Raw genomic sequence first — 22876 nt, 5'->3', positions numbered from 1 at the left:
GATAAGTAGAATACGTGGCGTCAACACCCAAAAGAATTCCCTGAGTCCCGTTTTTATAAGATGCCTGCTGCCTTGGACCCCTTTGGGTAAAAATCATTAAAGGCACCAAGAAAGAATAAGTTTTTTTAAAAAATTTAGGTAATAACTAAGAAGACAAATAGTTTCACAGGTAAACATAATATGCAAGCAATTGTTTGTCTAAAATGGAGATGGCAATATTTCACATTTTTATGTTCAGCAGCTAACAATTTTCATTTATTGTACAACCCGTTGCCTTTTCTTTACTTTTGTGGTATCCATTCATACTTTTATTTCTTCTCTTTAAGACTTCAGTTCTTTATCTTCTATTTATATTCTCTCCTGAGCTCAGTTAACTCACATTATTTACATTGTTCTTTTGCCTAGTTTACTAGTTGTTAGGGCCTGGGTGGTGCTTTGTCATAATTCTGGAGGTTGGAAGTCTGAGATCGAGGTGCCGGCAGGGTTGGTCTATTTTGACACCTCTCTTGGCTTGTGGATGTCTGTCTTCTCGTCCCTCTGTCTCCATAAGGTCTTCCCTTTGTGTGGTTTTGTTTTTATCCCCTCTTCTTATGAGGACACCAGTCGTATTAGGGTGGGGTTCTGGTTCCAGCAGTCTCTCCTCAATAGTTAGTTCTATACTTCCGTGAAAGAATTTCTGCTGGATTTTTCTGAGAGCATTGAAGGCACCCTTTATGCTATCCCATTTTCTCAAAAGAAGGCAACCACCTCCATGTTAATAAAAAGTTAGCCTGACAAGCAGTTTCTCTCAAGAGTCCAAGATACAGAAGGAGAAATATTCTTAATGCCTTCAGTGTTTTCAGAAAACAAAACTATCCAACATAGTTTCTCCCTGTTTCAGAGCTGTGCAACCTCATAGTGGGAAGATGATCTCTGGCCTCCCGTAGTCTTTCTCACAATTCCTCAGACTGAGAGTAGACAAGCTGAGATGGCGTGTCATAGTTTTCTGCTCCTTGACTCAAGCTTCTTGGCCAAATTTTATTGGTAGCAAGTTATATCTTCTCTATATCATGGAGGGCCATCACGATTAGATCTATGAGCCTCAACCTTTATAGGTTTATCATAGCATATCCTCTCTATAGGGGGAGGGTGTTTTTGCCAGTTAATGGGCAGGAATCAGGGATTGCTAAATATGCTGTAATGTATGGCATGGTCTTGCAATTGAAGAATTGTCCAGTGTCTGGATTTTTTTTTTTTTTTAGCTTTATTAAGATGTTGCTGACATACAGAAAATTACACACATGCATACTTGATGAGTTTGGACATATGGATAGACCCATGATACCTTTAGTATATTCACCATCCCTCAAAATTTCCTGGTGTACTTTTTTGGTTTGTTTGTGGTAAGAACACTTACATGAGATCTATCCTCTTAACATTATGCTAAATGAAATAAGCCAGTCACAGAAGGACAAATACTGCATGATTCCATCTATATGAGGTATCTAAAGCAGTCAAATTCACAGAAGCAGAGAACGGAATGGTGGTTGCCAAAAGTTGAGGGTAAGGGAAAAAGGAGACTTGTTGCTCAGTCATTACTGAGTTTTAGTTACCCCAGATGAGTTAAGTTGGAGAGATTTGCTGTTCGACACAGTACCTATAGTTATGGTATTATGCACTGCATGCCTTTCTAATGCCCTGCTGGGTTTTCCAGGAAGTAAAACACTGGTTTCTAATTACCTGAATGTGGAACCTCACACACAGTGCTTTTTGGAAGGCTTTAACTTCCCACTGAATTTCCTAGAATAAAGACATAGTGTGGTGAGGGAAGATTGAACTTGTTCTTGTTCAGAATTTCACCATTTCAGAAAATCTCATCACTGACTCAGAGGACTTGTCAGGGAGACAGCACGTCTGCATGGGCTCTGCACTTGGAGCTGCTGCATTCACAGTGACTCTGGGTATTGATCCAATTATCCAACTGCCCTATTATAGCTCCAATTGTAGTCCACCATCTCGGAGCATTTCGTGTTGAGATGCATATTATTTAATCAGAAATGACTTCACTTTTTTTGTTATATTACTGTTAATAATATATAGTATTGTCTTTCTGAAAATGTGTATAAGTAGCCAAGTTTTATTATTTTAATTTTTCAGTTCTAAATAGCAGAGAGGAAAATACAAGTATTTGTTACAAAAGGAAATCTTGAGTCTGAAGGGGTGTGGGTCTCTGAACTCACACTCACTCATTCCCGTGTCACCTCCGAGATTTGCCATTTATTTTTGTGTACCTCCTGAACTGTTGCTTACTTAATGTTTTTCTTTAAGTTGACTCACTTTTAAAACTCAAATTGGAAGCAAACGAAGACAAATATCACTACTCTAAATGGACAACCAGGATCACTAGCCTCAAATAGGACGTGATCATAAATAAATATACAATGAAAACATTGTTAACTTGTTTAAATTTAAAAAATTAAAAGTAAGTCATGAAATCTAAGTAATAATAAATCTAATTGGCTATATTGTGCTAAGCAGCATATCTATTATTTTATTTTATCTTCCCAATAACACTTTAAAGTAAATATGAATTATCTCACATTTGCAGGTGAGAAAACTGTGATGCAGAAAAATGACTTAAACACAGGTCTATGCATTATGGGATAGACAGACTGCAGCTTGTCATTGTCCCAGCAATTCCCCCTGGTTCATTTCTTTATCCACCAATGCACTTCACATTTCTTTATTTTCCCATTTCTTTATTCAATTTGCCTAGAAAAATCAATGCTGAATCTGTTGGTTTTCTGTCTTTTTAAATGTAGTTAGATTTTCAACTTTCTAGACTATGGGCTTTAAATGTGTATTATATTTGTGACAACAGAAACAATTTATTTATAATTTACTGTTTGTTTGTTTAGGGAGAATGCCTCCAAAAGAAGATCCTTTGTTTACTCAGCTGCTAGATGCATATTCAGATGCAAATCACAAGCTGAAAAACTGAATTGTTCTGTAAATAAAAAGTGGTGTGGGGAGTAGAAAAAAAGCTGGAGCCAAGAAGCCCTGAAGGCTTCCCTGGGGCTAGGATGAGTAGAAGAAAAGAGACATTGGGAAAGATACGAAGCTATGAGAGACGGGGAGAGAGTGAGAGAGAAATGGGGAGACACCTGGCGGTATCTTACCCATGTCCCTCAAAATGCCTAGCTCTTTTGCTGTGCTAGCTGCACATTTTTGTTCCAATCCACATTAAAACCAATACACAGATATTAAAATGTAACATATTTACATGCACTACCTAAAATAATCTGCATACGATCAGGATTGTATATACCACTAATTGAGCAACACACTGTCTTCACTCCAGTCTACAAATAAACTGTTTGAATTAGGCATATTTATACTCAGTGTTATGAGGTCAGCTTGTGATAAAAGACAAAAGGAAGCAGATTTCCTCATGACCTTCCCCTGTTTCTACAATGAACTGCTCATGGCAGATAATTATAGTAAGGAACATTATTTTCCTCCTGACACTAAGTTTATATTTAAGATATTCTCAGTGAGCTCTGTTACACTCAGTTATTCAATATGACTCTGCAGAAGATTTTTAGAATATTTGATTATGCCTCTAGGTATTTTAGAACTGGAGCTCAATGTAGAAAAAAGACAATGCCTTGGGGTTGTAGAATGTCAAATTATTTCCTCAAAATTAACATTATAATGTACAGCAAAGTTACTTCCTTATTTGACTGGTAAGAAATGGGATTGGAGCAATGAATGTAGAGTGGTTTTATGTAAGATCCAAATTTTGGAGCAAGGGATATTGTGCCCATTCATGTAATAAGTGAACAATAAGAAAATTCATTTTAATGCAAAGTGTAGTGTCTAAATGAGTATATCCTGTGGACATTGGGATTCCCAGCATAGGTATCATTTATAGTCTCCTTAGATTTTCACAGCATCCAGAGAACAGAGGGAAGCCAGCCGGCCAGGGACCTATTTCAACAAGAGCTACAGAAACCAGGCTTGAGATCAGAAGGAAAAAAAAAAAAACACAAAACCCTTCTCTGAAGGTTGAGTGAGATCCTGGGAAGGAAGAAAGAGAATTCTGAGCAAAGCAAGATTATTTCCCCAGCTAGCCCTCCCAAGGACTCAGACCAGAGTCCAAGAGAAAGAAAATACAAAAGTAACTGCAGTGTTTTTCATAAAGATCTCCTTGGGCCGCTGAGACGGCCTGTCCAAGCCCCAGACAGCATCATGGGCATTAGTATTGTCCCTTGGGCAGCATCCAGGTAAGCCTGGAGGACAGTGCAGGGCTTTGAGTCCTGCATTCGTGGGAGCCCAGAGGACTAGGTTGTGGACACATTTCTTTTAGATATTAGAAGTATTTGTGAAGAGCCCAATGGGGACTTAGTTTCCTGAAAAGCTAGTGAAGGTGGGATCTTGGAAACTTTTTTCTTGTGAAATGGTTATATTCTTACTCACAGCCTTGTAGAGTCAAGGAAGCACACCCAGTTTGCTAGGGTTCCAGTTATCTATTGCTGTGGGGCAACTACCTCAGAACTTAGTGGCTTAAAACAGCCACCGTTATATGTTACAGTAGAGTGAGTCAGGGATCAAGGGTGGGCTTGGCCAAACGGTTTTTCTCCCTTGTAGAGCCGGCAGAGGTTGATGTTAGGTGGGGCTCAGCTGAGAGACGCACTGCTTTGGAGGATCTTGGATGGTTTCCCTCACTTGTCTGGCATCTTGAAAGTCGGGAATCAGTTGGGACAGTCGACTGAACCGCCTACACATAACCTTTCAGCATGGAGGCCTCCGGGTGCTCTAGGGTTCCATGAATCAGGCAGAGGCTGCGACGCCTTTTGTGACCTAGTTTAGAAAGTCACCTAGCATAACTTTGTCTATGCCACATTAGTATTGGGGTTGGAGCAGCCACAAGGCTGCCCGGATTCATGAGCAGGGGACCTACACCCCAACACATGATAGGAAAAGTGCCCAAAAAAATATGCAGCCATGTTTCACAAGCTCCGCGTCTAGATTTGCAGAAATACATTTGTTTAGTATGCGTGTCTGTATGTAGCAAGACATAGAGGACATTTAATTCTGATGCGTGTAAAATTGGCAGGTTTCACAATATCTGAAGGGCCACCAAACAGGGACCATGCTTCCCACAACTAAGTGTATTAGCAAACTCTGGGTCAGGTTTTTGTAGCTATTCTCGGTCTGATTCCTCTGAGGTCTTACTGGAGACTTTGCATGCCCCGAAATAGAAAGCACTTTATGATGCTTTTATGATTTCATGATGATTCCCCATATGTCTTCTCAGTCTTGATAGAAGATTAGTATTTTATATTCCTGACCTGTGTCTTTTGCACTCAAGAGCTGAAGCTCAGAAATGCAAATACAGTAAACAGCTTCAAAGTGGTTGTAGCAGGAAGGCAAAGGGCTCAGAAAGAACATACGCTGAAGGCGACACGTGCAGCCTGGGTGAGAGGAGCCTGCCTTGCAGTTTATCTTATCGCTTGTATGTAGTCAAGCTTTGTGCTTATATACGTAGGCAGCTTCTCTGGTCTACTTCTCATATACCTGAGCAAACTTCTCTAACAGAAAGCTTGTTCTTTTTCTGTGCCCATGGCTAAGGTTGCTTTGTTTCATCAATGAGCAGAAGTTTTGCACCAGGCCATTTACTGAAGTGCTCGCCCAGGCTCTGCAGCCAGGATGACTGAACAGTGAGAGCGGCATGTAGATGAGCTGTGTCCATGCATCCGGCAGGAGCTGCTTGGCTCTGCCTGTCCTGCCGAGACTGAGCGGTCACTGCCCCCAGCTAACTGAATTCCTGCATACCTTCAGTTCTTCAGTGTCAGCCTTCGTGACTTCCCACAGAAAACTTCATAAAATAGCTACAGCTAGCCGTTACCGAGTGTTCACCGGGGGCCAGGCTCTGTGCTCTGCCTTTTGCCGGTGTTGTTACTCCATTTAATCCTTTCATCAACCCTTTGAGGTAGATCCTGTTAATGCCTCATTTCACAGTTAAAGAAACTGATTCACAGAAAAGTTAAGTAGAAGGGCTGGGATCCAAGTCCTGGCCATCTGATTCCTGACCCCTGTGCTCCTGAACACTAAGCTATGCTCACGGGCATGGCCAACCTACATACGAAGCCCTTGGCTCTCTCTCACCTGTCCCTGGTCTATGGGAGTAGGTGGATAGCCCAGCCATCGTGGCTCAGTGGTTGAGCCTCAACCTATGAACCAGGAGAGTAGATGGATGGACTTTCCAGTGCCATACATACTCCTGTAAAGGTTCTGTGACATCTTGGCCAAGAGCTCTATGTCTTTGAATTCTATAAAAATTACAAGATTAACAAGAAAATTTACACCATTCTAATCATGCTTAGAGTATACGCTCAGCATGAATAATATATAATATTGACTGGTTGTAATTATATAAAAACAGAGCTGTATTTTATTTCTCAGTGATGAGCTTTTACTCCATGACATCCACCAAATTTATACAATAACAGGTACCAGAAATTCAGATCTCTGGGGCACCCACCTGGACCATTTTGCCCTGATACAGAAAGTCATTCTTCCTGCCACTGCCTACTTCAGACTCAAGTGATTCAAGGCCTGAGTTGCAACAGTTCCACAAAACTGGTCACCCAGTCTCCAGTTGAGCTCCCTCAGATCCCTCCACCTCACTGTCTCCAAAGCCATCTTCCTACAGTGCGAACCTGATCATGCTACTCATCTGTGACAAAGCCCCCAGTGGTCCCTCATTGCCTTTCAGGATAAATGCAAACCCTGTAGTCTGGTGTATAAGGCTCCAGTCTATAATCTATCCCTTTAAAATCATCCATCCCCTTTCCACCTTTTTTCTCTCTCATTCCCATTCACACTCTAGCACATCCCCAGTTTCAGCCTATTTTATAGTTTTTGTTTATTAATGTTCCATGTTCTAACTTGTCTTGTGCCTTTGTACTTGATGTTCCCTCTGCCAGGATGCCCCTCCCTTCTCTCCCACCCTCACATTAATCGAACAAAGTCATCAAGACTCAGTTCAAGCCTATCTCCTCTGTGAGGCCTTCACCAACTGTGACCTGTTTCACATCATGTTTCTATTCTTTGTTGTAGGTACCATCCCGCAATGAACCGAATGTTTTTGGTTCCTAAAATTCCTATGTTGAAACCCCACTCTCAGTTTGATTAGGAGGTGGGGCATTTAGGAGGTAATTAGGTCATGCGGATAGAGCCCTCGTGTGTAGGATTAGTGCCCTTATAAGAAGAGGCCAGAGGGCCAGCTGCTCTCTTTCCGTGATGGGAAGATATAATGGGAAGCCAGCAGTCAGCATCTCGGAGGATCCTCCCCAGACCACGCTGGCACCCTGATCTTGGACTTGCAGCCCTCTGAGCTGCAAGAAACAAAAGCTCTGCTGTTTATAAGTCACTCAATCTATGGCACGTTGTAATAGCGGCCCAAACCAACTAAGACACTCTGTGTTATAACCTTCTCTTCACACATCTGCCTCTCCATGAGATTAAGCATGGTTGATGGTGCACTTTCTGGTGCCATATTAACCTTGGTACCTGCAGTGCCTGAAACAGCCCTTGGTACATAATAAATACTTGCTGACTGGTTGAATGAATAAAAATGTTTGTCTGGCTGTTTCAAATGAAGCGCTGTACTGCTGCTTTGTTGGAATAGCCAGGAGGCCCTGGATGAGTCAATTTCTACATTCCCTATAAACTCATTTTGCTTTCCTGTTTCAACCTCCTGGTTACCTCTCCTTCCAAGTTTCCCCAGACCACTGACCCCATTCGCTTCCTTTCTTTCTGTTTTTAGGCATTGGTTTCCTTACCAGAATATTTTTCTTCTTTTCTGCTTGGAGAATTTGCTTTAAGTTTTTATCTTGCAGAGGTAGCTAGAGTGGCATTCTGGAGTTTTCTGCTTGCTTAATATATCAACATCTGTGTGCGTGGGAAGTTACCAGGCTGTCCCGAGGTGTCCTGAGGTGCAGGATTGGGATCTGGAGGACTTACTCATTGGCATCCCTTTGCTCTTAGTCTTTTCTATCACGGCTGCCTCGGGGAGGTTGGGTCAATACAGGCACCAAGGAGGTAAACAAATAAGGCAGCCAGGACAGGTGAGTGCCTCCCCAGGGCACGCTGTCAAGAAAAGGCAAGGGGGATGAGCTGGAGAGGCAGTCCCAGAGAATGCGACGCCAGCAAGCAGCACACAACTCAGGAATCCTTGTGCTCGGTGTTGGAGACAATGGGACCTCTGAACGCAAGAGAATAAGCATTTTTGCTCCACCAAGGAGCTCTGGCATGTGAATCTCTCTCCAAGCTAAAAGAGCTCCTCAAGAAGTAGTCTAATTGTTGGCCTTTAACAGCTTGGAAGGATGCTCACATTTTCAGATGCATATTTGAGGACAGAAATGTAATAAAAATCACCTTATGATAGAGAGTACTTTTTATCACCTTCAGTGAAAAAAAATTATGAGCTTTGTGTGTGAAGACTTGAGTTCCAGTCCTAGCTGAATCACTGACATGCTGTATACATTACCTTAACCAAAAAATTTTATTCTTTAATATCTAATCCTGCCTGTAAGAGGCAGAGGTAACATTTTTCTCTTAAAGCTGGTAAGGGGATCCGATAAAGTAAGTGATAGAAAATGTAAAGAACTACATAAATGTTGGCTGTAATGATTCTGAGTCTAGATTTGTTCCTACCTATCAAGAAAGCTCCCATCACTTAAGAACTATGTGAATTGGGGCAGTGTGATTCAACTTCCTGAGCCTCAATTTTTCTCATCTGTAAGGTGGTCATAACAGTAATAACATCTATGAAAGGCTTAGAGGAAATATTGCTTGCAAAGTGCTTTGCATGGTGCCTGGCACAGGGCCCGAGCCCCACTCCAGGCCTTCTCCACACTGTCGTCTGTGTCCATGGGTTATGCATATATGCATATATGTTCTTTGGAAACATCATGTTCCACTATTTTTTTAAAAAAGGTACTCTTTCAGAAATCCTGGAGGAGTCAAACAGCAAGAGAAATCTTGTTAACAATGCTCCTAAGAACAGATACTATTAAAAGGGAAAACATTAAACTCAGAATGTATTTTAAGGTTTAAAAAAAATCCCCTTTTTGCCTAAGGTGGTTTCATTGTGTATAATATCTACAATGATTTAGGAAACCACCTGTACTTCTCCATGCATAAAAGAGATTGCCAGAAGAGAAGCGGGGAACATTTTTTAGCTTCTAGTTGCTTTGGCCTGAGGCCTATAGACTGACCACAATCTCCATTTCACTCCTTTAGGCTCCTGATTTACAGGTATTTTGCTTTGTAATGCAGTTTAGGAAGTTCCTACCCAATGCCATCATCCCCAAAGTAGCTTCTGTTTTGGAATTGGAAGAAAAGCCTTGTCAGTGACCCCTCTAGGTCATGATAGTTAAGCCTATTTTTCAGCTGAACTATAGTTGTCTATTCCCATAGTCAAAAGAGAAAAGAAATGACTACACTTTACTTAAGAAAATAGGATTGTCTGGATAATCTTTTAGAATGCACACCGCTAAGACATTCATGGTCTAGGTTCTACCTAAAGAAATACTACCTGGTTCTTGCACACCAACAAATAGTGCATCTTATTAAATGCTGTGGTAGTGTAGAGTCTGGTCAAAACTCCCAAGGAATCAAGAATTAACTCCTAGTGTACTGTAAACCGTAGGCTTCTACATAGGGGCAAAGTATGGGCTGTGGGCCATAGCTGGCAGGATGTCTGTTTCTGTAAAGGACTTTTTTTTAAAACAGCCATGCTCATTTGTTTATGTATTATTTATTACTATTTTAGCGCTATAATAGTAGAATTAAGTAGTTGAGACAGAGGCTATATGAACTGCAAAGCTAGAAATATTTAGTATCTAGCCCGTTACAGAAAAGGTTTGCTGACCTCTGAAGATGAATGTACCAAAGCTGTTAGGTTGAATAACAAATTGGAGCCCACGTGGTTAGAAGAATTCTGGAAGTGTCATGCTTTAATTACACGTATAGGATCCAAATGCCCTTTTTTGTTTTGGAGGAAAATGCCTATAATCATATAGAAGCTAGAAGAAAATACCATGCATAAATTAATTTTTCACTTACGATGTCTGTCTGGGGGCAGGCTGGTCAGCGCTGATACCTTACCCGAGCAACTGGGGTTTGTTCTCGAGTTTCTGGTGAGGTATCAGCTCCACTTGAGGGGAGAAGCAGTAAGCTGGAGAAGCATCTAAGTGTTTTGTCTCACATGCCTGCCAAGTTGTGACTCAGGGCAATCTGGCACAGCGCTCATGAGTCTTCACTGACAGTGGAGTTTGCACAATGGGGGAAATGTTCAGTATGTTTGTTGTCTGCATGTTCTTGGAAAGTGCTAACTTGACACCTCAAACTGCAATCTTCTATTTATACCCTGGAGAATTGTCAGGAGCTGCTTAACCATATATTTTCAATTCCTATTTCCTTGTTTCCAAACTCTCATCTCAAAATTTCTGCTCACTCATAGGACATATTTTCCACCTTTTTTATCTTCTTTGCTCAACCTTTTAAACACAGATTCTAATTCTGAACCTAATTGCTTCAAAAGGTTTTGATCAATGCTGAGTTTGTTACATGTCCTGGCTTATTTAATGAATAATATATAAAAGCATGACAATTTTTCCTCTAAAGATATGAAAACTAGATTATTCTCTTATGTGATATTTTTCCTTTGGTGATTTTTTTTTTTTTTAATGTTTGGAGAAATGTATTGTGTTTTAGCACAAACCCCATAAAACTGAGTCATGTGACTTGAGGCCTAGTTTCAACCCTTCCAACAATTAACATTTTGACCTTGGACAGTTTACTTAATCACTCTGAACTCAGGATTTTCATCTTTATAGTAAAGAGTTCCATCTCATAATTTCCAAGTTCTTTTCTAACTCCAGCAATTTAAGATGATTTTTTGTATTACAACTTAATATTAGATTAGATGTGCAAGGAAATGCTGAATAATTCATCATTTTCCAAAGTGATGTTTCCTTAATTAAAAAAAAAAACAAAAAACACCATGAAATGTTTCATATGTACACAGAAGACAGAGATTTTTATAATAAATACTCTCTCCCCATACTATCACCAGGCTTTAACAAATGTTAATACTGAGCCATAGTTGTGCCTGATTGTTTTTTATGGCAAAAAAAGCGCCAAAGCATGTACAGGAAAACCCTTACTTTATATAACTAGTCAAGAGGTATAAAATACTTTTACACATAGTGGCCTTTTCAAAGCTCTTAACCACCAGAAGTGGCCATATATCCAGTATGCAGATGCGATGCAGACAGATGTAAAGCCTAGTATATCTGAGGATGCTCAGTAAGTACGTGAAGAACTCAGGACTCGACCACGTGCAATGTCATCTAAGCCCTGTGCTCTTTCCATTACACCTTGACTATCCTTTTCTAAATATATCATTTTGTAATTAGAGTTCTTCATAAGCAACATAAGTTGATTCTGGTTATCTTAGGCAAAAGTAATAATTTATTGGAAACATAATGTTACTTATGGAATCAAAGAAAGTAATGAGAAATCAGCCCATACTTAAAACAATTGTTGGCCATAACAGGCGCTCAGTAAATATTTGTTACATAAATGAATAACTTTATGTTCATTTGCTTGCAATGTAATCTCCAGATATTTTCTTTTGGACCCTAAACTAATTCTGGAGTCCCCAAACCCCCTAACCATTCTGAGGTCATGTAGGATTATTTCCATTGTCCTGCGAAAACCATAAATTCCTCCAACAAAAACTTTATGCAGTTATAGAGGGTTAACTTGATACTCAGATTCTCATTTAAAGCAAGTTCTTTTTCACCAAACAACTGCAAATTTGAAGAAATCTTAAATTGCTTCTTTTAAAGTCAAGAATCAAGGGAGTAAGTCTGTTTCAGTGGCTTATTCTCAGAAAGAAGTGGCTTACAAGTAGCAATCATGAGGCCAAGCCTGTCGGATCAGACATTTTTGTGCTAACAATGGTCCCTCACACCTGGCCTTCTTTCCCCCAGAGGATTATTAAAAAGAGAGAGCCATGGTTCAGAGTTTATTGGGACTCAGTTCTCTGCTATTTCCAGTCTTAGAAATAAATGAGTCCAGAGGATGTTGCCATGTGTCCTAGCTAGAGCTGGAGATCTCCTTTTCTGAAGCTTCCTGGGAAAGCAAGCAGCAGAAACACACTGAGAGGAGGGCTCAGGCAAAGGCTTTGTGAGTGAGGCCAGAATCTGGTGCTGCATTCAGTCACAGTGGGTCTTGGAGCAAAAGAAGCCTGCAACATCTCCGGAGGCAAAAAATGACAAAACTGAAGCTGTCCTACTTTGGGAACATCATGAGAAGTTGAGGTTCTATGGAAAAAACAATAATACTGGGGGAAAATAGAAGGCAGCAGGAAAAGAGGAAAACCAAATATGAGATGGACTGACTTTATGAAAGAAGCCACAGGCATGAGTGTCTTCGAGTTGAGCAGGACTGTTGAGAACAAGACATTGTAGGCATCTGTCATGCAGAGTCACCAGGAGTTGCCGCCAACTCAACAGCCAGTAACATACACGTACAGTGAAAAGTCATTGGGTGTTTTTCATCAGGACCCTATATTTTCACAGCAGCATGGGAGGAAGACAAGAGACAGGGAGAACACTTGAAGAGTGGGTGGGAGATGATTAAGGCCGGAACAAGGCACTAGCAAATGCGATAAAGAGGAGGGACAACTAAGAGCTCTGGTGGTGACTCAGTAGAATTCTCACAGCTGCTATACTCTTTCTGCTACAGATGCAAGTGTCCAGCCTTCACCTACCTGTGGTCATTTTCCCACCCCACCCCAATACATAGCCCCTGGACTAATGTTTAAAACTATCAAACTTGCCACCACATCATAAGTAAGTAGCACTGGACAATGGTTGTTAAAAACAAGACTCGTCAGATTTAATGTGAAATGTGAAGAGCACCTAAAAATGTTTAGGTCGCATGATACTGATGCTGATAACATTTAGGATTTTATATTACTGTCATACTTGCAAAAACGAAACGTCACATATATTTATCATTAAAAATCTGATCAAAATCCTGCTTGATACGAGAAACATGCAGACATGCAAAGAGTCCATATCCCATTTTGTGTTCCATTGAGAAATGCAACTTATATCAACTCATATGACCAGCATAGTCATCAAGGAGAAGAAAACAACTCACAACTCAATTTTCTTTATACCTCTACCGCCTCGTATTAAGTTATTGAACCATGAACTTATACTGGAAACCTTATCACTAGTTTTCACTTATTGCCAAATATAATCTTTTTTTGGGGGGAGGGATATATGGAACACATATAAATCTTTTTCTACTTGTAAGTATTAGCCAGTGAAATTCTCCTGTGCCCCTGTTTCCCAATGAAGAAATAGCAAGTACCAAGATGGAGACATGGAACATCCCACCAGACTTAAGCTCTGTGTAATCATTTAAGCAATTCTGAAAATACCTTTTACCATATAGGGTATAAACCCTGTTTTCTCCCCATGAATTGTATTTATCCAGGGAAATTAAAGGTGTTATTAACTTACATCCTGTCAGAGCCTCATCTGTTTTAGTGCTCACCAACCCACATGGTAATTACTGGCTGCTATATACAAAAGGAGTTAAAATTGACACAAGATTTCTGCCCTCTAACCCTGCTTTTAAGGATCCTTCACATCCCTGGATCTGAGGGTGAGGGATTTGCTGCCTCCCACCTTAACTCTAAGAGAGGCTTACTGTACCAGGCCTGAATCACTGCTGACTGAAGGTGTTGCATGGCCATCATTGTCCTCTTGGGTGAAAAAGGAAGAGGCAGACCCTGGGGAATAGCTATGAATTATTAGTCATGTAAGGTTGTCAGAGAGCTGGGACAGACCAGATGGCCTGGTGGAGACACTGAGAAGAGCAGGGAAGGATAAGTAAGTAAATTGCATGAAAGGTCTTACTTTGAACCTGGTTGGTAGCTTTGGGCACCCATGCTCTTCCTGGAAAAGAGCGCAGGAGTCATATGCTTTGCTTTCTAACTTTAGAGGTGCCCAAAGCCATGTTTGGAAGGCAGGTAGTGTGGATAAATCTGAAGGAGGAGTTGGAAGAAGAAGGGAAGAAGGGAGGGAGGAAGAAAACACGTCTCTATGTCCCATACACTTTTCCCTAATGGACTATTTTGTTGTTGTTGTTTGGTCATTTATGCAATGAGAAGGTAGACATCAGCCTAGTTCATGCCAAATCATTCTAACACTTGAATTTAGAGGCACCCATATTAATGAAGTTTTGTTGAAGTTACACAGTGTCAAAGATCACATCTCATGGTATCTTAAAAGACAGTGATCTTTCAGCTCTCCCAGAACATCATGTGAAATGACAGGTGTGTGTCAAGGGCTGTTAGAGAATATTGGAGTGTGGGCACTGTTTCCTGGCTCTCACCTCATTCTGTGCTTTTGCCTCTCTCTACAACACATCGGTGCACCTGTGCAAAGGCTCTGTGGAGACAATAATGATGCCTTTTGGAGTGTATAGATAAAATGGCTTTTCAGGAAAATTAATAACCTCTATTCTGATTTGGATGATGCTCTCACAAGGTAATTGACAGAGAGATGCTTTAAAATGTGAACCAAAATATCAAATTCATACCATTTCCCATGTCCCCACTGTTACTGACTCTAGGGTCTGATTGATAGCTTGGCCCTGTGGTTCTTTTTGTTTCTACCAGAGCTACAGAATTAGTGAAGTGGGCTTTCAACTTGAAGTAGTAGCCATAGAAAAAATTTGAAGTAAGAGCCATTCTGGGGTGATGGAGACAGCAGTGTTTTGCCAAGAATATGGCTCATTTATGAGGTTTCTCCATTTGTCATAAACAATAGAATAGATTTATTGTCTCAAGTTTTTTGGGATACTATATCTACCCTGGGCTGAAGGATATAAGTATGTTACAATTGAGGGAACCAAGTTCCAGAGAAGTTAGTTGACTTCCCTGTGGTCACATGGCTAGTTAATGTCGGAGCTGTGGTTGGATCCCAGGTCTCATGGAGTCTGGTGATGAAGTGCTGAAAGGGAGCTGCTGTAACACAGATATTAAGGAAGATGAATGAAAAGAAACTGTAGAGATGAGTCAAAATAGCAAAGGAGAAATCATGGCTCTAAAACTTTTAGGAGGATGTGAGGGACAGGCACATATTTTATTCATGGTTTATGTAGTAGACACACATCTTAGACACATTTGTTGCATGTGAATTTGACCACACTCACTTGTGTGTGGCTACTTTCACTCAACATGTTATTGACAGTCCTCCAGTTCACTGTCAGTTATTGTAAATCATTCGTTTACATTGCTGTATAATGTTGTATTGTGAGAATACATCTTCCTACTGCCAAACAGTTTTTAAAGTATGTGTACTAATTTTCTACCAGCCAGCAATGTAGGACAGTTTAACTGACTACACATTTTACCCCAAACATGGTATTTTCCATGTTTTTTTATTTTAGCATTTCTGCTGAACAATCATTGATTTCTAAATTGACTAAACAGACCTCTGGCAAACTCATACCAAACAAAGGTCTTTATTTACGAGCTAGTGTGTGCTGGGTGTGGGAAGGGGCGATGCTCCCTGAAGCAGAATTCGTTATCATCAACAATGAGCTCAAAGAAGAAATACAATTTGAATGACGTAAGCAGAAATGTCTCAACACAGACAAGTGTTTTGGTTTAAAATACAGCCTTATTTTCAGAGAATGCATTTCATTTTGGCACGAAGAGCTATGAGTACGGGTTAGACATTTATGGAATCTGAAAACTGACATTTTTAAGATGTTGGGGTGGGGGGAGTTGTGGGATAGAAGAAAACAGTAAGGACTTTATTAACGGTACCTCATAGGAAAAAGCAAGGCAGGAGTTGATGTGTATTTTTATTACTGTTGCAGGGTCTCCATTTTGGTGCCTCCTGGATATTGTGCCCATAAAGAATGAAAAAGGAGATGTGGTACTTTTTCTGGCGTCCTTCAAAGATATAACAGATACGAAAGTGAAGATTACTCCAGAAGATAAAAAAGAAGGTTTGTACTGCTTTCAGAAAACATTGACAGATGGAGTAACATTTTGAAATTGTTTGTTCAAAAACTCTGAAAGAAAAAAAAAATAACACCTGTCTTTTTAAATAACAGCAACTGATAAATATTCATAATCTAAGCGATCAGTATTTGGTATCTATTCCAAAATCACAGAGAATCCCATGAATTTACATTCTCTTCTTTGTACTAAAGACTCAATTGACAGGATCCAAAAGTTCACATCCCTCTGCGAGTAGCATGAGGATACGAAAACAATTTATCAAAATAAAAAGATTTATACCAACTTGTTATATTAGGGAAAAAATGAATTTAGAGCAATAGGTGAAGCTAAAATGATGTGATTAAAAATATATCTCAGTTTCATCTAAATTGCAGCAGCTCAAAACTTAGATGTGTAAATTTCATTTTATGTGCAAAATTAAGAACTCAAGTTTAGTGGTTATTAGAGTGGAATGTTTCAAAGAAATGTATTTTATAATATATGACCATACAATAATTTGTTTGAAGGCACAAACAAGCTTTTCAATGATCCTTAAAGGGTTCTAAGACTTTATGTTGCTTGCTTTATATTTTCTGTCTGTAGCTTATTAAGAAACAACCTGCATTTTATGCCAGTTGACAAAAAGTAATACTGAAAAAGTTCTGCTATTATTTTGTTTAAACAGAAGTAGGATGAGATTATTTGATGACCAGAGAAAAGCGGTTGTCACTGTTGGGCTTTCCTATGTTGTGAGTTCTTTATTAGAACCAGCTATTTGACATTTCAACAACTATGTTTTTTAAAGAATGGGCTCTTTTTATAAATGTGTATGAGTGTTTTAAATATACTGTCTTTTGAAGTGACGACACAAATAGAGAACCCTAATGGTTTGGAGCCCCCATTTCTATTATTTGAAACGTTTGCAAACACAGGGCTTTTTCCTGTGTATTTGCATGACTAAACACTGTGGCATATTTTACATACACAAGGGAAGAACAGTCTTACAATTAAAGTTACTTGGTTAGGAGAGCAAGTGTAACGGCTGTCCAATGAGAGAAAAGTGTGGAAATCTATGCACAGTTTTTGTTTTCACTATTTTCTTTGGTATTTAGAATGCAAAAGGCCAGTATGAACTGTATTTATTCACACTTCTCACACCAAACTTGTGGGATTTTTCCATACCCATTCTACAATTCTCTGGACACCTACTGACACCTACTGAATGTCCTATAATTTAATTCAGTTATGACACTAACTACTTGGAGTTAGTGTCAGATTCCACAGGTTTAAGGGCTCCTTCCCATAAGACTGCCCTCACTTCAGATGCCAATCACAAGTATTGGGTGCCCAGGGTACCGACAAACTTCTGTCCAACTTGGCTATAAAATCAGGGGTTCCCACTTTGATAATTTGCCAGAATGGCTCACAGAACTCAGGGAAACACTTTACTTATGTTAGTACAAAGGCTACAACTCAGGGACAGCCAAATTGAAGAGATGCGTAGACAAGATATGGGCAAGAGGGCTGAAGAGCTGCCATGCTTTCTGGGGTTGCCAGAACATATTTTTTCTGTTGCTACCTTATAAATGTCCCACAAAAGTACATAGTATTTTTTTATAGAGGTAAAGTAACTACTGCAAGCCAGCATGATTATAAAATGATAATAAAAAAGAGTGAGGTATATATAGGCACATACTACTCTCTTTTTTTATCTGTACTTAATAGAGGAAAATACCTTAAAATTCCCCGAGTGATGGCATGTCTTGCAGGAAAGGCACACCTCATGTATGATATTTTCAGAACTTCAAGATAAGTGTTGAAAATTATTAAAATGTCACTGTGTAACTGGAGCCGTATTGTATCATAGAAATAGAAAACTCTGAGCATGTAGCCAGACTTGATCCAATATTGCATCTCATACCAATCTTATCTCTGAAGTTTACCTAACTTGTAGAAATAAGGGTTTGTGTTAATTAAGTTAATTCCCTACCAAGGCTCATAGGATGGACTTCATTTAAGAGATATAGGTTGTGTACTTCTATTTTTTTTTTTAAAAAAAGTACTTCAATCATTAATATCTACATCGTTGGGGTTTTATTTGAAATGAGGAAAAACATATTTTATAGAAAAAGCTAGCAAGATATGTACTCAGTCACGTCTCAATTTTCCAATCTTTTGTCAAGCAGTTCATTCATCATGCTAATTTCATTTTTTTAGTTAAGCCAGTTTAGTATGATAAAATGTTTTTGCAGACACGGGGCCCGGTGCAGTCATTTTGTTTATTTCTTGTAGGGTGTCCCAGATTTTGTTTGAAATGATAATGAACCCTGAGTTATTCATTAAATGGAAACAACATCACCAGTTATCCCAGAACTAGGGAATTTCAATTTCAGTTTCTATAAAGTGGGCACTTTAAATTTGTCTTGAGAATTTAGGAGTTTCTGTATGAACCTTTTTGCGCTATCTTCAGTGGTCATACAAATCAAGATTCAAACGCAATAGTGCCTTTTTGCAGTCTGACTTTTGGCAGAAGCAGCAAGTGGCTATTAAGTACACTGACAAAAGTTTGGTTGTGTGTGTTTTTTATTGCATCTGCCTTTTCTTAAATGGCTTCAGAAGAAATAATAATAATAATAGCTGCACTAAATAATTAGATATGAATTGCATTTACCTATAAGAACTTGAACACCTACCATAAGCTTAAACAATAAGGGCTCATTTTTCTCACATTTTGAAAACTCTGGAGCTGAGCAGCCCGTGGTTGGAATAGCAACCGCAATACTCAGGGGCACTGAGACTCTCTTTGCCTTTCTGCTTTGCTGTTCTTTAGATGCTACTTTCCATCCTCATACTTGTTGCCTCGTGGTTGTAAGATGTCTGCTGCACCTTTTGAACTTATTTCTGTTGATTAGACAGAAAGAAGAGTGAAGGCCAAAGGATAAGGGCTTTCCCCATGAGGCATTGCCTTGAGTGCAGGAAGGAATGTCCTTCCTTTGCATCCCTCTCCTGCCGAGGGTTTCCATCAATATGTCATTCACCATGACTCTGTCACATGGTCATGGCCATCTCTTGCTACAAGAAAGGCTATGAAACCAAGGTTTTTGGTCTACTTTTTAAGTTTTTATACCCTTACAGTAGAAATAGCCAAAGAGAAAAAGCTAAAAGTGAGGTTGGATCAGAGTGTCTAGTATTTATTATTTTCTCTAAGCCAGATGGATTACCCAAGGTCCTACAATGAAGAAAAGTGAGATATAAGAGAGGAAGTGGACTGCCCAAAGCCTCAGTGCTGTGAAGAGGTAGAGACAGGATTGAAACCCAGGACTGTCTGGCCTGAGAGCTCACATCTTTTCACCATGCCAAGGAGCCTCCTGTGACAACGAATGAGAGAAAACTGGAAATAGGGTGGAAAGAAGGCTGGGCTTATCTCAGCTCCTTCCCCAGACTCTGACACATGATTGTTATTGAAAATGATAGCTCCTGCCCCAATTTGTGTTACCATTCTCATTTCCTATTTAAAGTTCTTACTATTCAAAGTAGAGTCCAAGGGAGGACCTAACACAATGGCCTCACCTGGGAGCCCATTAGAAATGCAGAATTTCAGGCCCTACATGAGACTCTGAATTAGAATCTGCATTTTCACAAGATCCCCAGGTGAGTCCCAGGCATGTCAGAGTTTGAGAAGGCTTATGCCATACATGTTCTTTAGAAAGGCCTTCCCTGACCTTCCAGTCGGAAGCTACCTGCCTCCAAGCACTCTATCACACCTCCTCGTTCGTTGTCTTCATAGCATTTATGGTTATTGAAAACAACTTTTTGCCAAAGGTTAGTTTATTTTGTAAACGTCCTCCACAGGAAACCAGCTTTGCCCTCTTGTTCAGGATCATAAACCCAGGACGTATAGAGTGACTGTCTAACCATTAGTAGATATTCAATAAATATTTGATTGTTGAGTGGGAAAATAAAAAAATGCATAAATGATGTCCAATTTAGGAAATTTGACTATTTGGAGATGGAACATAGTAACATTCTTACTTTTTCATAGTTATCAAAGCTGCATGTCTCAGGTGCACTTTCTGATGAATATATTGTCTGGTTGTGTTCTGCTTGATTTAAGTCAAAGATAATTTGACATGTGTTTACCAAAGTCAGTTCCCTTTCATAATGTGTTCTTACTGCTGGTATTGAATGGCCCTTTCACTTCAGAATCTCTGCTGTTGGTTAATTTTTTGTTCTTGTTGATGCTTGGGTTTGTCTTTTAGTTTCTGAGAATCTCAGTTTGGTCACATTATTTGAGACAATTGAAGTTATTTGTTTAAAAAATATATATTCTCCAAAAGGACAGACATTGAGCCACTGATCAGATGCTAATGAAGTCTAACATGATTATATGTACTTTGAATATTTTAATTTTCAATGTGGAACATAGTAATAATGTTCCCTTCACTTGCTGAAATATTTTGCCTGGTTTTTTTCTGTTGTTTGCATAATGAAAGAACACATGCAAAAATTCTAAGAACTATTGTAAAAATGGATGCTTTTTCTGAGGAGATAGGTTTCTGTTTCAAGGAGATCTATACCAGCTCTTTTCAAATAGGTGATGAAATTGGAATGAAGAACCCAGATAGATGCTTAAAGTGACTGAAGAAATTTAATCACATCTATATTTTATTGTATTACCTATATTTTAAAAGCCAAAGGTGTTTTTTTCAAACATATTCACCAGTATCATTGTCTCCTACAATCTTCTTAAAGTAAACAGTCTAAGCTAGGGTTCATAAACTCAGTTGCCTTCAGAGACTCTGGGTAATGTGAAGAGTGAGATGCTGTGATACACCGTGGTGAGGACTTGAGGACAATGCACATGGACTACTTCACCAAGTCTGTCCATTTTAAAGAAAAAGTTTCAATATCCTGCAATTAAAATATACCTGTGTACTAAATTTCTTCTGTTCATCAGTAGCTTATGATTATTGGACAAAAGTTTATTGAACTAATTCTTTATTAGCCTAATTTTTATTTAAAAGTTTCCAGTTTTATTACTTTGAGAATGGAGACATGCTTTTAACCCTTTTCTGGTGAATTTAACATTTGAAAACTTTTTACAATTGGATGACCACTGACTCAAGCACCAGAAAAATATGTATTAAAAAGATTAGTAAGTTCAAGCGGAGGGTTTAAAAAGCCATATAACTCGACTCCCTGGATGGATATACATTCTTAGTGAAATTCTCTGTGTCCATCAGAATTCACCTAGATGTTGGTATTAGGGGAAGGTCCCAGTTCAGGGATTATCGCTGCCACGCCATTGCCATGACTGATGGTGGCATCACCTGGCCAGGCTGGAAACCACCGGCAGAAAGCTCTGCGGGCACCTGTCCCTGGCCTCAGCATCGTGGAGAGGCATGCTTGGGGCTGACGGGACGCCATGGGTTTGTGCTTCAGTGGATGGCGGAGGGGCGGTGTTTTCCCTTTTTGCCTTTTTTATTTTTATTTTGGACGGGTTAATGTGAAATGGTTTTGCAAGTGTGAGGAAAATAGAGCATAGGTCCCAGCTATTTAGAGAACTGCTAGTTTTTAAGTGGTTTCTTGAGATAGAATCTATTTCTTTCAAAGATGCTGTGCAGATTGCTGAAATGATGACAAAGGATTTCAAACATTACATAAGCTTGCTCGATAAAGCAGCGGCAGGGTTGGGGAAGATGGACTCCAACTTGGAAATAAGTTCTGCAGGTAAGATGCTAACAAACAGCATCGCATCGCATGCCGCAGAAAAATTGTCAAAGGAGGAATCCATTGATGCGGCAGACTTCATTGCTGGCTAACGTTAAGAAACTGCCACTTTAGCAGTCACCACCCCGGTCAGTCAGCAGCCACCAGCACTGAGGCCAGACCCTTCACCAGCAAAAAGACTACGAAACGCTGAAGGCTCAGGTGATGGTTAGCATTTCTAGCAGTAAAATATTTTTTAATTGAAGCATGTACATTTTTTAGACATAATGCTATTGCACACTTAGACTACAGTAACTATAACTTTTGTATGCACTGGGAATCCAGAAAATTCAAGTGGCTTCCTTTATTGCTACATTTGCCTTATTGCATTGGTTTCTAACTAAAGCTGCGATATCCTCAAGGGATGCCTGTAGATGCAAAAATTCTAAACAAAAAAAATTTATTAATTTAATCCTCTCAGCAACCCTGTGGTGTAAGCAATATTATCATCGATGTTTTCAAAAGTTAAGCAACACGCCCAGGGTCACAAAGCTAGTAAGTGACAAAGTCAGGACTTGAACCAAAGTCTTGTTTAGCTTCAGTTTAATCTCTTGTAATCACAGTATAAAGGAAGAGATCCACAATATCATGTTGTAGTGAAAATACAAATTATGTAAGTTTGCACCCATTAAAAAATGTTACCTGGTCATTTACAAAAATTATGGAAAAAAATAGGAAAATATAGAAAAAAATGAATTAAGGAAATACATCATTCTAGGATCATTTTGAAAAAACAAAAATTTTTCACGCATCCATTAATCTACTTCCATCCATTCCTTTTTCTATGGAAATTTCAGCTTTTTAAAATGATACATTTATTCTATAATAAACCTCACTTCTAGGAATTCTTATATAAAACTTCATTCCCTTTTGTTGAAATTAGAGACCATTTTATTATGGTTGGATCCTTAAGAAAGAAGAAGGCTAATATTGAATGGCCTACTATCAATAAAGTGCTTTTACCCACCAATCATCCCATTAAATTTTCTTAGAAAAAGCACTTACAGTTTTGAA

General features: G+C 39.3%; 1 protein-coding gene across 1 annotated transcript in view; it reads left to right on the top strand.

Annotated features, from left to right (window-relative positions):
• The window catches only part of KCNH8 (potassium voltage-gated channel subfamily H member 8), a 234917-nt gene that overhangs the window by 87148 nt on the left and 124893 nt on the right, over positions 1-22876 (top strand). The window contains exon 3 of the mRNA XM_016198776.2: positions 15967-16098. Within this exon, the coding sequence (XP_016054262.2) occupies positions 15967-16098 (132 nt within the window). The remainder of the gene's footprint in view (positions 1-15966; positions 16099-22876) is intronic.

The sequence above is a fragment of the Miniopterus natalensis genome, chromosome 15 (assembly GCF_054644295.1).
Source record: "Miniopterus natalensis isolate mMinNat1 chromosome 15, mMinNat1.hap1, whole genome shotgun sequence".
NCBI classification, from domain to species: Eukaryota; Metazoa; Chordata; class Mammalia; order Chiroptera; family Miniopteridae; genus Miniopterus; species Miniopterus natalensis.
The sequence above is the reverse complement of the archived record's forward strand: the minus strand, read 5'-3'. Positions and strand labels throughout refer to the sequence as shown.